The following is a 13,681-nucleotide window of genomic DNA, read 5'->3' as shown; positions in this document are numbered from 1 at the left end:
AGCCGTCTGCCACCAGGGCCCACCCCTTTCAGGTCACGGAGCCCTCTCTCGCCCCGCCACCTCTGCTCCTGTGGGGGCCAGGCCCAGCCTTGGCGAGGGCGTGTGGGGGTTGGTGTCTAGGCTGCGCCTCGCTGCTCTGTCCCCGGGCGAGCCAGCTCTGCCCAAACCTCTCCTTTTCCTCTGGCTCCAGCCCTGGGCCAGCTGTATCAAAGGCTCTGGCAGGAACCGGAAGGACGGACGTGACGGGACCCTGCCCTCTGGAGCCAGAGGCTCTTTGAGGGGGAGCCGCGTGTCTGCTCCCCCAGCCCAGGGCCAACCAGGCAAGCTGGGAACTGTATCAGGCCCACGGGTCGCTCTGTGGCGTCTTGGCCCCCATGACCCCCTGGGACGGCAGCAGTGGCCCCTGTACCCCAACCCGGTGATCGGCAGGTGGCAGAATCAAAGGAGCGAGTGTGCGGTCTGGGTGTGCAGACGAGGGGCAGAGGGTTCGGGCCGCTTCAGCGCCCCTGGTCTGGAACGCGTTCTCCGGTCGCTCTCCCCTTCCACACGCTCACGGCTCAGCCGGGCGGAAGCCCGGGCGAGCGCTGACCCAGTCGGCGACCCCCGTGGAGGTGCATCTCTCAGGCAAAGTCACCTAACTCGTCTGGGCCTCCGTTTGCTCGACAGGAGGGTGGGGGTGACGTGGGGGTCAGGAGGGGGAACGGGACCGTCGGCACGGAACCACGGGCCTCCCCGGCGGGGCCGTCACAGCTCCGCTGCCTTGTAGCCCTCGGGCCCGGCCGCCCTGCCGCTTCTCCAGGACCCTGGGTGACGGCCAGGGCGTGGCCTCTACTCACCGTCGATGATCTCCTCCTTCACTTTGTGGAGCTCTCGCACCACCTCCTCGAGGATCTCCTGTTGGGAGCAGAGCCTCCAGGTGAAGGGACCCGCATGTCCGAGGGGCCCTCACCGGTGTTCCCACAAGGCAAGGATGGAGTGTGTTTGGGGGACGGGACACCCCCAGTCCTGCTGCAGAAACCAGGGACGGCCCCGGGGGTGTGGGGAGCCCCGGGGCAGGCTGGAACGTCCGGAAGGGCAGAGGGATGCTCTTCTGACCACGAGCACGGGCACCCCGTTCCCCCACTGCTGGCCACCCCGATGGGCCTGCCTACCCGCGTGCACCCGGCAGGGGCCCAGCCTCTGGCTCCTTCCCGACCTCTCAGGAAAGGACACACTCACCTGTTTCATCCGATCCAAATCTAAGGCATCCAGGGCCACGTCATTCACGCCCCCCACCGGCTTCATCCTGGAGAGGATGGCAGGGTGCGGTAAGGTGGGGAGCCTGGCGGGCACCCTCCACGCCGGGACCGCGTGGGGGAAGGCAGGCTGGGCGTGCCAGGGCCTCCAAGCTCAGCTGAGGACCACGCTTTTACCCCAGGCCACTCTTAAGCTTTGCTAAAAGGATCCCGATGTCCCGTGTCCACCTCAACAGGGTCGCATGGACGCTGTGACCGTATTCCCCAACCCAGGGGTCACTGGGGGCCCAACGAAGGGGTTGTTTTCTGGTTTGGGAGCTCGTACACGCAGGTGGCAATGCAGCAGTTACAGGTCACATGCTACCACCTCCGGAAAAAAATACTGGCAAGCTGCTCGGTGAGGGGTCTAGGTTCCCGGCTGACCCGCAGCTTGGGGAGAACCAGGAACAGCGGTGTTAAATACACGCAGAATCCCAAAAAACACACGGTACACCCTCATCCTAAAGGCATCCACTTCCACACAAACCGGTGTCCTTGCTGTAGGTAACCGGTCCTCGGGTGTAACTTTCCCCCCAGGAAATGTGGATGTGGTTTTGCTCTTTGGAGGCAAAGGTTTCGGTCTCACGGATCGTACTTCTTTGAAAAGCTGCTGAACCGAGGTTAGCTAGTGGCGTGTGAACCGTCCCTGGGAAAATGTGGAGAAAATGCTCATCTGACCACTCGGCCTTTTAAAGCGGAGCAGCGGTGGTGAGGAAAGTACGCCTTCTGGATCCCGCTTATCTCCCGAGAAGAGAAGGGCGGTGGGAGCCTGCGGGTCCAGGGAAATGTGAGGCCCGAGCCGGCTCTGGGGACCGACGGGGTGAGCGTGGGCAGACACACATCGACCTGGCAGGGGTCAGCGCCAGGGAGAGCGAGCACGTGAACCGAAGCGTGGGGCAGCCACCGCGGTAAACCCCTCAAAAACGAACCCAGAGCCCCTTCTGGGTGTGTAGCTGAAGGGAAGGAGGTGGCCGTCCCGAAGACAGGCCCCCCAGGGGCACGGCGGCATTATTGACAGGAGCCGCGACATGGGGACAAGCCAAGGATCTGTTGACAGACGGATGGGTAAAGAAGATGTGTCCACACACGGCGGAATACTACTGAGCCACCAAGAAGGGAGTCCTGCCGTGTATGACAACAGGGGTGACGTAAGGGCAGAGATGGACACTATGTGATCTCGCTGATACGTGGAATCTGAAAAGGGAAACGCGTGGACACAGAGTTGACCGGTGGCTGCCGGGGGCCGGGTGAGGGAGGTCAAAGGGCACACCCCTCCAGGTGCAGACGAGAGAGTTCAGGGATGTGCTTTGTGGCATGACGACCACGGTGAACGCCACTGTGCCGTCTGCTTCACGGCAGCTAAGAAAGTGGATCTTGAGACCGTGAGGTGGTGGCTGTGTTAACTAACCTTGTCCCGGTGACCATGTCCCAATATATGTACAGACATCATCACCACGGTGCACACCTTAAACTTCTACAGTATTAGATGCCAGCTGTATCCCAATAAAGCAGGGAAAGCAAACCACTGAATAAATAAAGTTTAGTGGTCCAGTGCCCAAACCTGGATTAAAAAAAAAACAACGAAGAAAGAGGTGTTCCTGGTCCCTCCTGGCTGAACTCGAGAAAGAGGCCGGCGTGGCTCTGAAGGAGGCTAAGGAAGTTTGGATCCTGACAGGGGAAGAGGGGTAGCGACCATGCTGTGGTTCAAGTGTCTGTTCTAGCAGCAGTTTTCTGGGTCCCCTGGGCAGCCTGCTTCACCTCTCAGGGCCTCAGTCCCCCCACAGTCACCCCGAGAGGGACCCCTCTCTCGGGGGGCTCCACACGCCCCGCTTGGAGCCATCAGTGAAACCAGAGAACAGACTGGTCTTGGAGGTGAAGAGCCCCATTCCCGGTGGGAATGCCCTTGGGAGCGTCCTTGCCTGTTGAGGGGCACGGGCTGCCCTGGCGGCCCTGCCTCCTCCCAGGACCCTTCCTTTGGCTCCTGCCCCACTAGGGTCCCCCGTCCCTTCATAGCTGGAGTGAAAGCACTGGTCCCCCAGGGCGCCCTGCGTTAGAGCTCCAGGACGGGGGACACAGAACGAACCCAGACTTCCAGCCACGTGACCCCTCCTGGCCCCTCTACGCTCCCCGCCCTCAGCCCTCCCCACCTTCCACCACCTGCTAGCCACACTGGCCGGCTTCTGTCCTTGAGTTTGCCGGGTTGGTCACGGGGCCTTGGCACTTACCTCCTGCTCGGAAGGCTGTCCCCAAGCTCTCTGCAGGGCAGGCTCCTCCTTATCCAGGTCAAGTCCAATGCCACCTCTGAGGGGCCTGCCCCCGCCCACACGCTACAGCACTCTGTCCCCACTGTCTTCCGCAGAGCACGTCTCACAACTCACAGCTGCACACAGCACGTGGGCTCCTTGCAGGCAGAGACCTGCGGGCCCCGGCTCCGAACCTGGCTGACCTCCGAGGCCTCGTCCTGATCACTGGCAACGTCACTGCCATTCCAGAGCCCGGCCGGAGCGCTCTCGGATAGCCTTGTCTACTCTGCACGCTCAGGCTCAGATGCTACCTGTATCTGTGCTAAGTGCGGGTCCCCTTCAGTTTGTCGTGGGCAACAGGGACTTTTCTCAATATGGGTCCCAGAGACCTGCAAATTCAGGCCACGTGGCTGTTTGCCTCTGACTTTTGGGGACACCTCCGTTTCAAATACTCCATCCTGCTACCACACCAGCTTTTGGTTTGGGAAATGGTGAGTGTTTCTCGGGGGAGAGCTGTAGGCAGAGGAGGGAGGGAGGGGAGGCAGGGTGCCGGCTGGTCCCGGGATCAGCCGAAATGTGGGATGTGGCCACGGCCAGCGAGCACTTCCTGTGTCTGGCTGTTGTCCGCACAGCTGCTTTATAGGGTGCGGGAGGAGTGGAGGCCCGCAGAGGCCGCCCGGCCTGGCCCGAAGTCACAGTCAGTGAGCCCAGAGCTGGGGTTCAAGGCCAGCCCCACGTTACTGCCCTCCCCAGGGCCCCACCTCTCGCTCTGCGAGGGGACAGCAAGGAGCAGGTGTGCACAGCCCTGAAGGCCCTCCTGACTACCTTCCCCAGGTCTGAGGAACAGGCCACCCTTTCCCAGAGCAAACTGTTAGGTGACAGGACACGGGAGTTTGGGGGTGTTAGTCGCGGGCAGCGGACAGAGGAGGTCCCCGGGACGGGGTTGTTCGGTACCTAGAGTGAGGCTGCGCCTGAAGGGGGCTCTTAGCTTCGGGGCTCTTTGCCACAGACGGGGTTCTACGGCACGGAATGAAACACACGTGTGAATTGGCCCGTCGCCCGCCTCGGCCCCGCCGGACGCACAGCTCGGCCTCCCCAGGGCAGCTCACCTGGACAGTAATGAGGACACGGGTTTCTCCACCGAGTTGCTCCGCTCCCAGGGCTTCCGGCCAGCCTCTGTTGATTCAGACAGGGGACGGAGAGCCTCAGAGCTGGGAGGACTCTCGGTGGCCAACCCCCCCCCCCCACCCCAGGCAGGAGGCCCCCCACCCGGACACTGAGGGCCCAGAGCTGCCCCAGCAGGAAGGTCTGCTTCGCGCTCCTTGTTCCCAGGCTCTCTTTGGCCCAGGATGGCCCTTGCAGGGTTGTGGATGGCACTGCTGTCACCCGGCATCGCCCCCCTCGGGACGCAGCTCCCACCCCCTGGACCTGGCTGACCCTGACTTGTGGCCTGGTTCTGAGTCCTCTCACCATGGCTGGGTCTCTTCTTGGAGTGAGAGCCTCTTAACCGTGACCTCTACAGTCAAGCCCCGACTATGGCAAAGGGCTGAGTGGAGCAGAGGAAGCCCGCGGCCTGGCTGCCCTCAGGGCAGCCCAGAGACTGCTCGTCCCCGCCCCACCGGGTACCAGCTGGTCCCCTCCGCTCTGGCCCTGAAAGCTGTTTTTTCTTTCCATTTTCTTTCTTAAGTGGTGTTAAATTCCTATTTCATTTACTTCAAAGGTTTGTTGGACTGAATTGAATTCCCTGACTTTGCAGAATGAGCAGAGGCAGAAGAAAAATCCCTAGGGGTGGCAAGGAAGCCACCTGAGGGTCGGGAGGGGGGGGGGTCTCTCCCCAAAACCCCGCTCTGGGGCCCACGCTGGGCCTGTAGGCACAAGATCTGGGACCAAATCCAGGCTCAGATTCCTAAACTGGGACACAGCATACATAGCCATTCACTGGGGTGTGCGGTGTTCACGCATTCGCCAAGAATCCACGGTGGCACCTTTTCAGAAGGGGAGGTCACAGGGAGGCAGCCTGGCCGGCAGAGCATCAGGACCGGAGGCAGGTGCGGCGGCAGGGCCACGCCCCCACGAGGCAGCCAGCAGCTGGCGAGAGCCTCCCTCTGCTGGGGTGCGGTGGCCTGTCTCCTCTCTGCCCCTCCCACCACTCTCGAGAGCACAGGCTTCGAGCAGGTGCCGAACAAGGGTCTGTTGAACGACCAAGTGACCAACCCCGGCGGCTTCTTCCCACTCTCCAGCCTCAAGGCACTCTTCTACGTGGACCCCTGCGCCCCGAGTGCCGACAGGGCTTCTGAGCAGGGTTTGGGGCTGTTTCTCCCCTACCCCATCACCAGCAGACTTCTTAGCAGCACCACAGTGAGCAAGGCTCACGGGTGACGACGGTTTCATCTAGCACGGCGGGCTCTTCGCAGGGAGACACGCGTGTGACAGGCGTGTTCCTCTTCAGAGCTCTGGCCCGAGGCCAGGAACCCCAGCCCCCCCCACCCGGCTCCTCCTCCCCCATGTGGGGGTTCTAATGCCCTCGGGACGTCAGCACAGGCGGTGGCTCCAGCACCTGCCCCCGCTCCTCCTGGAGGCTCAGGGCTTCCAGAAGACGTCAGGGAGACCCTACTGTGCCACCTTATCGGCCCTCACTGCTCATCTGTGGAGCGAGGCGGTCGGACGCATCATCTTCCCGAAGCGGCCCCCTCCTGCCCTCAGACCTCGTGCCTGGTGTGGGGCGGGACGCCGTCCCTTACCTGAGGAGTTGGGCGGCTGGCTGGCTGCTCGGGTGCCCGGAGATGGAGAGGTGCTCAGCTCTTCCTGAAACGGAAAAGAGAAGCTGTGCCCTCAGGGTCTCCTTAGAAAGGCCCGTCGGGGCAAAGGCAGGACGCCTCTGACCAGGTCACTAGCAAACCTTGGCTTTCCACATTTTCTAAGGAGGCCGTGTTACTTCTGTAATCAGCAGAACAGTGACTGTTATCAGCAACAAGTGAAAAGCCCTAATCTTGGTGGGGAAGTGGTCCAGCCTCTGGACAGGTAGGGTGGGGGAAGGCTGCAGGGAGACGCGGGCTCCTGCAGAGCCGGGCAGACTTCTCTGTGATCTGCAACAAGCCCTTGCCGTCACTGAGCCCGCCACGGGCCCCTCGGGTTGACTCCTCGTGGGCCATTGTCCGCTGGCAGCCTTGGGCGGCCCGTGGGAGTGGCCGGGCAGGACCACGGAAGGGACTCCCTCTCTAGGCCCGGCTCCCTGCTCCACTGGCCGGCGTGAGGACCGGATGTCAGGCGGCCTTACGGGGCCGTGCACGTGGGTTGCAGCAGGGCCGGGCTCTGGGAGTGAGGGTCAGGGCCGCCCACGGCACGGCCTTCACCCCAGACACCTGGCGGTGGGAGACCCCATTCACTTCTCTTTTACCGAGAGAGGAGGACGCGGTGAGAATCCCTTCTCTCTGCCCAGCCAGCCTACAAGTTCATCAGTGTTGCTGTCAAAGTGGGCTCTAGAACCCGGCTCTGTCCTCAGTGCCCCTCTGCTAAAGCACCCACCGGTGGGGGAGGCAGGCTTGACAGGTGAGCCAGGCAGGAGCCGGAGCCGGGCCGCCTCTCGCCGCCTCCCGGCAGGTGCGCCCATCTCCCCGTGCCTCTGCCCACATCTCTACGCGCAGCGCCTGGCCCACGGCAGGGCTCCGCGGAGGCAGGCGAATGCGTGTCTGCTCTGCCTGTGGAATGTGCGTGGTGAAACGCAAAGAAAGGAGGTGAATAACTCGACAACAAAAACGCTGATGTTTGCAGGGCGCCTGGGTGGCTCAGTTGCTTTAGCGTCTGACTTCGGCTCAGGTCATGATCTCGCGGTTCGCGAGTTCCAGCCCCACGTCAGGCTCACTGCTGTCAGCCTGTCAGCGCACAGCCTGCTTCAGATCCTCTGTCCCCCTCTCTCTGCCCCTCCCCTCTCCCAAAAGATAAATATTAAAGAAAAAAGCTGATGCTTATCACACACATTTTGGAAGGATTTTATACTATTAAGAGAGGAGCATTTGTTAGGTAATAAAAATATTAAGAAACACACACACACACACACACACACACACACACACACACGATTGCTACATGGAGCTTTTGACCAGGCAGAGTCAACCACCCTGACGAGACTGAACTAGTGAATTCTGACCCGAAGCCAAGGACCGCCTGTGGGATTGCCTGGGCCACATTCTCTGTCAGCTGCTTCCCTCCCCTCTGGTCCATCTGAGGTGTGGGCCCCTTGGCCGGGACCAGGATGCCAGGCTCAGTGCTCCAAGCGGGAGGCCTCCCCTCCCCCAACTGCAACCCGCCCCCTGGGCAACCGTGAACCTGTGAGAGCCACTTGTCCCCAGACTGAGAACAGACCTGGCACCCATCAGCAGGCCCCAGGTATCTGTGGGGTGAATGAATAAACTCCCGGGGCCTCTGGCCCAGAGACGGAATGCTGTGCTGGGCTCTGGGTCTCAGCAAGAGTCTCCTCGGGCCTCTCGTTTAAGGGAGGGCTGAGTAACTGAAACGGTGGGCATCCACACGTGTGCCCGGGCACCAGGACCCGAAGGCGATGGGCAAGAATGGAGGCTGCGGGGGTTAAAACAGAATGAGACACCAGGAGTTTTCGTTCAATGCCATCCTGTTATGCTTTCAAAAATAATTCAAACAGGGGCGCCTGGGTGGCTCAGTTGGTTGAGCGTCCGACTTCGCCTCAGGTCACGATCCCACAGTTCGTGGTTTCGAGCCCCAGGTCGGGCTCTGTGCTGACGGCTCGGAGCCTGGAGCCTGCTTCGGATTCTGTGTCTCCCTCTCTCTCTGCCCCTCCCCCCACTCATGCTCTGTCTCTCTCTGTCTCAGAAATAAATAAACGTTAAAAAAAATAATAATTCAAACAAATGCTCCCTTCACAGAGAAGTTCCCCTTTCTTCCCAAGCTAGGAAGGAGAGCACCACAGCACCACGTGGTACCATCCCGCTGGGGCTGGGGGCTCACACCCTCCTGCCCTGGACCCTGGGCCTGTCCTCAGAGCCAGTGGGAGGCAGGGCACCCACCCCACCTCCGGCCCCATATTTGGGGCTGTTTCCTTCTTTTAAAACGAAGCTTGCTTGCTTTCCATTTGTTACTAAACTAGTCTGTGCACATTGAGGAGCAGGGAAGAGACTCTGGAAGATCCTGAAAAAGGAAAGCCAGGGCCCGCTGCGCACCTGCTCCGGTGTGTGGGGTGGGTGGGGCCTGCTGACCGTGTGTGGGACTGCAGCAAGGGGAACCAGCAGGACCCCAAGGCTTATTCAAACCAGAAAGAAAAGTGGGGGTCAGAGGATGAGAACTCCCCACTGGGGGTGGAAGGTTTCTCCCAGAAGTCCCTGGGATTTGAACCCACTCTTCTTCTTGGAGCCGGGGATTTGGGGAGGTTGGGTGTTCTGAACGGGGCCGTGAGGCACATCAGTTGTCCAGCACGGACCGACTCAGGACTCAGATGCCCAAGCAAGGCCACACGGGCTTTTGGTACTGATGACTGCCCTGTGGCTCCCGGCCGGAGAGGCCTCTGCAGTTGTAGAAATTCGTGGGGAGTTACCGGGGCCGACTCCAGACTCCGTGCAAGGCAGGCGACATAGGGGCTTGGGCCACAGGTTAAGAGTGAGTCTGAACAAGCAAAAGTGCGTGTGCGGGGTTAAAGATCGAGTAGTGGGGGGCCTTACTTAGCCTGGGGTCTGGGAGGCTATCTTTTGGGGGATCAGTGTTTACACAGAGAAGTGTAGGCGAGCAGAAGCTAGCTGGAAGGGCTGACACACTGCATGTCCCCAGGCATGGGGGTCAGAGGAAGCCGGCTGGCAGGGCTGGAGCCCAGGGCTGTCCAGGTTCGCCTCAGCTGATGGAAGGGGGGGGTCGGGCGGCGTGAGGCAGTTCACTGGCTGGTTGTTTCTTCTGGCTCCCATTACTAAGACGCAACCTGTGTGCCCTTATGGTTAGGTCTAAGTTCAGCCACTGCAGCAGGGGCCTACTTTTGTTAGAAAAGCTTAACGGGGGGGAAAGAGAATTAGCCACTCCTAGGGGAAGCAGATGCTTGGAGCCTGTGCAGCCAGACTGGGCTCCAGGAGGCCTGCTAAGGACAACAGCTGGAGTCCCTGTGTCCTCTGTCCCGCTCGCCTACAGCTCCTGCTGGAATCGATGGACTTAAGTGAAGTCTTTAAAACCACTTGAGAAGTGATTTGAGAACGAAAACCGCCCCGCTCTCCCAGCACACGGTGCCTACCGCGAGCACGCTCCCTGAACCCTGAATCCCTGGCAGAGGCCAGGCCCCGTCTGCACGGCCCCTCTGCGCTTCCAGGCTACATCCGAGCTTTCCCCTCGTGGCTCTCCCGGGCTAGCTCCCACTTCCCTGCTTCTTGCCTGACCTCAGATGTTGTGAGGACCAGGGCAAAGGCCTGCCACCCGGCGTGAGGGGAGGGACAGACGTGAATGCTCCCCCGGCTCTTCTCCTGTCCCTCCTATGAACCACCTGGTGAAGTTTCTACCACATGTACGTGCAAGCCAGCCGCGCCCCTCAGGGCCCCAAGGCCTGGTCTCCTCACACTGGTGGGGAAGCTGGGGGCTGCTTACCGTTTGGCTCTCATCTTCCTTTTTATCAGCCGGCTTGTCTGTCTGGGAGGCTGCTTTTCTCCTAGCACGAGGGGAAGAAGGGTACACATCAGCTCCTGTTTTCACGCTGACCCAGATGCCTCTGCTGGACACCGCCTGGCCCTCAGAGGAATCTGTGGGCGGGATCTGACCCGTTTTGTGTGAAGGAGGCAATTGTTCGAGCAGCCACGGCAATGCCTAGGTGAGCGTCCGGGCCTCTGTCCTTGTCCCATGACCCTGGACACAAAACTGGTCTGGGAAGGGAGAACGGGGTCTGGGGGACATTCTAATCTCTGTTTATGGCACCTGAGGAGTGGAAGAAATTGGTTTGCAGCCTGTCCAGGTTCCCCAGGGGACTCGGCTGGGCTGGGGTGGCAGCCATTCTCCCAGGACACTCGAGGCCGGGCCCCGTGGGACAGGGAGAGGTGCCCTCGGTCACAGGTCAGGGCTGTGGGAGCATTCTGTCTTCAGGACCGACTGGCTTAGGTAAGCGAATCCCGCTACCTGGGGGAAACCTTTTTCCATGGCCTCTTCCTATCTCGGAACCTTAGCCCTGCAGCCGCCCCCGCCCCCTCTCAGATCCGGAACACCACTGTGAGCCTGCCCCTGCCCAGAGAGGGCAGGGCCCTGAAGAGCTCCAGCTGATGCTCTCCGGTCGCTCTGCACACTCCCCACCTGCACGGACCCCTTCTCGTATCCTCTAAAGCCCACCCCTACGTTTTGGCCTCAGTGGTCATCTATACCTGGCTGACTCCCAGATCCACACACACACCCCTGATAGCCCCCAGAGATGTGCTGTCAGGGATCTCCCACTGTGTGAAGCCGCCACAGCCTCAGCACCCGGGAGGTGAGGCTGTCACAGCCGAGAGACGGGCCTCACGGGGAGTCTCTCCTCCGGAAACCCAGGGGATCCCCCCCCACCAACCTCTTCCTCACAGAGTGGAGCAAACCCTGCCTGTGCCTCGTAGCTCAAGTCTGTCCTCACGTCTCACTTCCAACACCTAGTGCCGGCCTGCAGTGCCTCTTCCTGGACAACAGCAGCCCCCTTGCCGGGCTGCCCACTGCCACTTTGTTCCACGACACTCTGTCCTCACCCAGAGCCAGGACTGAATTTTCTGAAGCCAAGAGCGGGCCGGCATGCCAGTCCCGGGAGGCTCAGCACATAGCTCTGTCCACGCTGAGTTTCCCGTCTGAGCCCGGCTACTGGGAGGGAGACCTCGCCGCTGGGACCCCACTGCAGGGAGGGAGACCCCATCGCTGGGACCCCACTGCTGGGAGACCCTGCTGCTGGGAGAGAGACGCGGCCCCAGGGGAGGCAGAAACTCCCCTTCCAACCTTCATCAAACAACAGCCTGCGGGGGCTCTGTCACTACGGCTCCAGGCAGCCCCCGCCGCGGGGTGGGCTTCAAAGAGGGCTCGCTGAACCCTGTGGGCGCGGTGCACCCGTGCTTATTCTTGGCGGGGCCTCGACCGTCACGCCAGCGTCCGGGCGTCTCATGGGCTCCTGGCGACATCGGCCTTTTCCTGTCCTCAGGAACTTCCTCTGTGTTTGGTCTGAACCCATCTAGGCCTGTTATTGTTAACGCGTCGGTTTTGGACTTGAGAGAAGCAGGACTATTTTCTTTTGAACAACATCTATTTTTACACAAGGCCCGTCCACCTCTCTGGGGTGGAGCCCTGCACGCCTGCAGACAAGGCTTGTTCTCACAGCCCGACCTTCCGCCACCCTCCACCACGCGCGGGCTCTAGGCCCGGTGGGTCTCTAGCTCCCAGTATCGGAAACACTGCCCCGCCACCTCGGCCGGGAGGAGGGCTCTCCTTCCGGGCGTTCCTGTGGAGCCTCCCCCTGTGAGGCCCTCCTGGCTCGCCCGGGGAGGCGGCCAGCACTGGTGTGCGAGCCTCTGCTCTGCTGCGTGTACGACTGCTCACAGTCTGTCCCTGCCTTGGCGGCCTAGCGTTGCCGGGGAGCATCTCCTGGCCTCTGTCCGCCACCCCCGGCCGTGTGCGCAGAGGCCCGCCGGCCCTGTCCTGCCGCAAAGCGCCAGGGCACACTACCTGCGCTCTGGGGACCCATTTCCCCCCTCGCCTCACAGAGCCCTGGCCAGGGCAACACAAAGCCCCGGCCCAGGGGAGTCCCACTCAGGGTTAGCCCACCTGGAGGGCAGTGGAGTGCCTGACAGTAAGAGAGGTCGGGGGTGGGGGCCTGGTGGGAGGGGGGCCCAGAGGCTGCTTATGCGGACACGAAGGAGCACTCCCACAGGGGGGTCTGCTCCGAGCCCCCCCGGTGCCGGGAGCATGGCATTCGCAACCTACGTCGGCACGTTCCTGCCGCCAGGCCACGCGACGAGTAAGATCCAGGCTCTGCGACCCTTCTGAGGAGCTGCCTGGCCTCTCCGCCCGCTGCCGTTTCAGCTGGGGGACACCCAGGAGGCACGGGGACAGGCTGACGCCTGGGGCAAGCTGGCACCACGGCTGCTGGTGTGGACGAAGGGCTGACCGGGCCCCGGGCCCCAGAGCCCAGCCGCGACGCGGGTGCCACACTCTTGTCCCATCCCCCGGGGTGTTGCCCTCGGGACTCCCGCCACTTCAGAAGGCTCCCCCGTGTCCTCCGTGATGGCCCCACAGGACCGGCCCCGCAGCCGCGTTCGCCCGTTGTCACTCGGAGCGGCTCCAGCAGTAGAGACTGTGTCATTTACGTCGGAATCGTAATTGTGGTGGCATGCGCCCTCTTCCCCCGAACTGGTCTCTGAGATTATCTCCAAATTTCTTGTCCACTCAGGACGAGGCTGGTACACGGAGGATGCGTCAGTAAACGCCGTCACACCCAGATGAGGAAGGGCTGGGAGGTCAGGGGACTCTTCTGGGCCCGATGCCTCAGGCTGACCCTCCCTGAGAAGGGAGACTTAACAGTCCCCTGCTGGGCTGAGTCCAGGTGGCGGTGGGCCCTGGGGCCGGGCAAGGCCTGCGCTTTGATGCTAAGGAGCAGGAGACCCCTGACAAGCAGCCTGCGTCGGGGCAGGGGGGACCGGACAACCCACCTCTTGGCCAGCAGCTTGTTCATTTCTTCCATGAGGCATCCTCCTCCACCCCCACTGCTCGCTCGGTTGGCGTCAGACTTAGAGGTCCCGCTGGGGCTGGAGCCTCCGGACGCATCTCTGGCTGAAGGGTCAGGACACCACATTTTAGTTCGGCGTCTGGGGCGGGACGGTCACCGGGGGGCGGGGGTGCGACGCAAGGGTGGACGGGATCCCTACGACGGAGGCGCTGGAAGAGGCCCTCAGCCCCGGGTCCCGTCCCCCCAGCCCCGCCGGAGACTCAAGCAGAGTCCAGCGAGGCACCAGGGACTGGCCGGTCGCAGTCGACAGACGCTCCCCAGGCCTGCTGGCCCCTGTCAGCGCCCTTGCCAAGGCGGGTGTGTCATGACCGGGAGGAGGGGCACGTCTCGGGAAGGAAGCCAAACTCTGTCTCGCGGGTGTTCTCAGAGCCACAGCTGCCCTCAGCTGCCCTGGGGCCGCTCCCCCTTCCGGGCCACCCCAGACGTGCTGGGACAGGCGGTGG

At 62.0% G+C, this 13,681-nt stretch overlaps 1 protein-coding gene and 1 long non-coding RNA gene across 2 annotated transcripts in view; both read right to left on the bottom strand.

Annotated features, from left to right (window-relative positions):
• EVL (Enah/Vasp-like) overlaps nucleotides 1-13,681 on the bottom strand; it is a 152,971-nt gene that overhangs the window by 1,605 nt on the left and 137,685 nt on the right. Inside the window, 7 exon segments of the mRNA XM_030319957.1 lie at nucleotides 837-894; nucleotides 1,219-1,285; nucleotides 4,472-4,534; nucleotides 4,627-4,693; nucleotides 6,259-6,322; nucleotides 10,106-10,166; nucleotides 13,162-13,282. Coding sequence (XP_030175817.1) covers nucleotides 837-894; nucleotides 1,219-1,285; nucleotides 4,472-4,534; nucleotides 4,627-4,693; nucleotides 6,259-6,322; nucleotides 10,106-10,166; nucleotides 13,162-13,282 — 501 coding nt within the window.
• On the bottom strand, nucleotides 10,500-13,155 carry LOC115516862. Its single transcript, XR_003969688.1, has 2 exons — nucleotides 12,437-13,155; nucleotides 10,500-11,693 (listed from the first exon to the last, which is right to left on the bottom strand). It is a non-coding gene; the product is annotated as an uncharacterized LOC115516862 (long non-coding RNA).

This window comes from Lynx canadensis, chromosome B3 (assembly GCF_007474595.2).
Source record: "Lynx canadensis isolate LIC74 chromosome B3, mLynCan4.pri.v2, whole genome shotgun sequence".
NCBI classification, from domain to species: Eukaryota; Metazoa; Chordata; class Mammalia; order Carnivora; family Felidae; genus Lynx; species Lynx canadensis.
The sequence above is the reverse complement of the archived record's forward strand: the minus strand, read 5'-3'. Positions and strand labels throughout refer to the sequence as shown.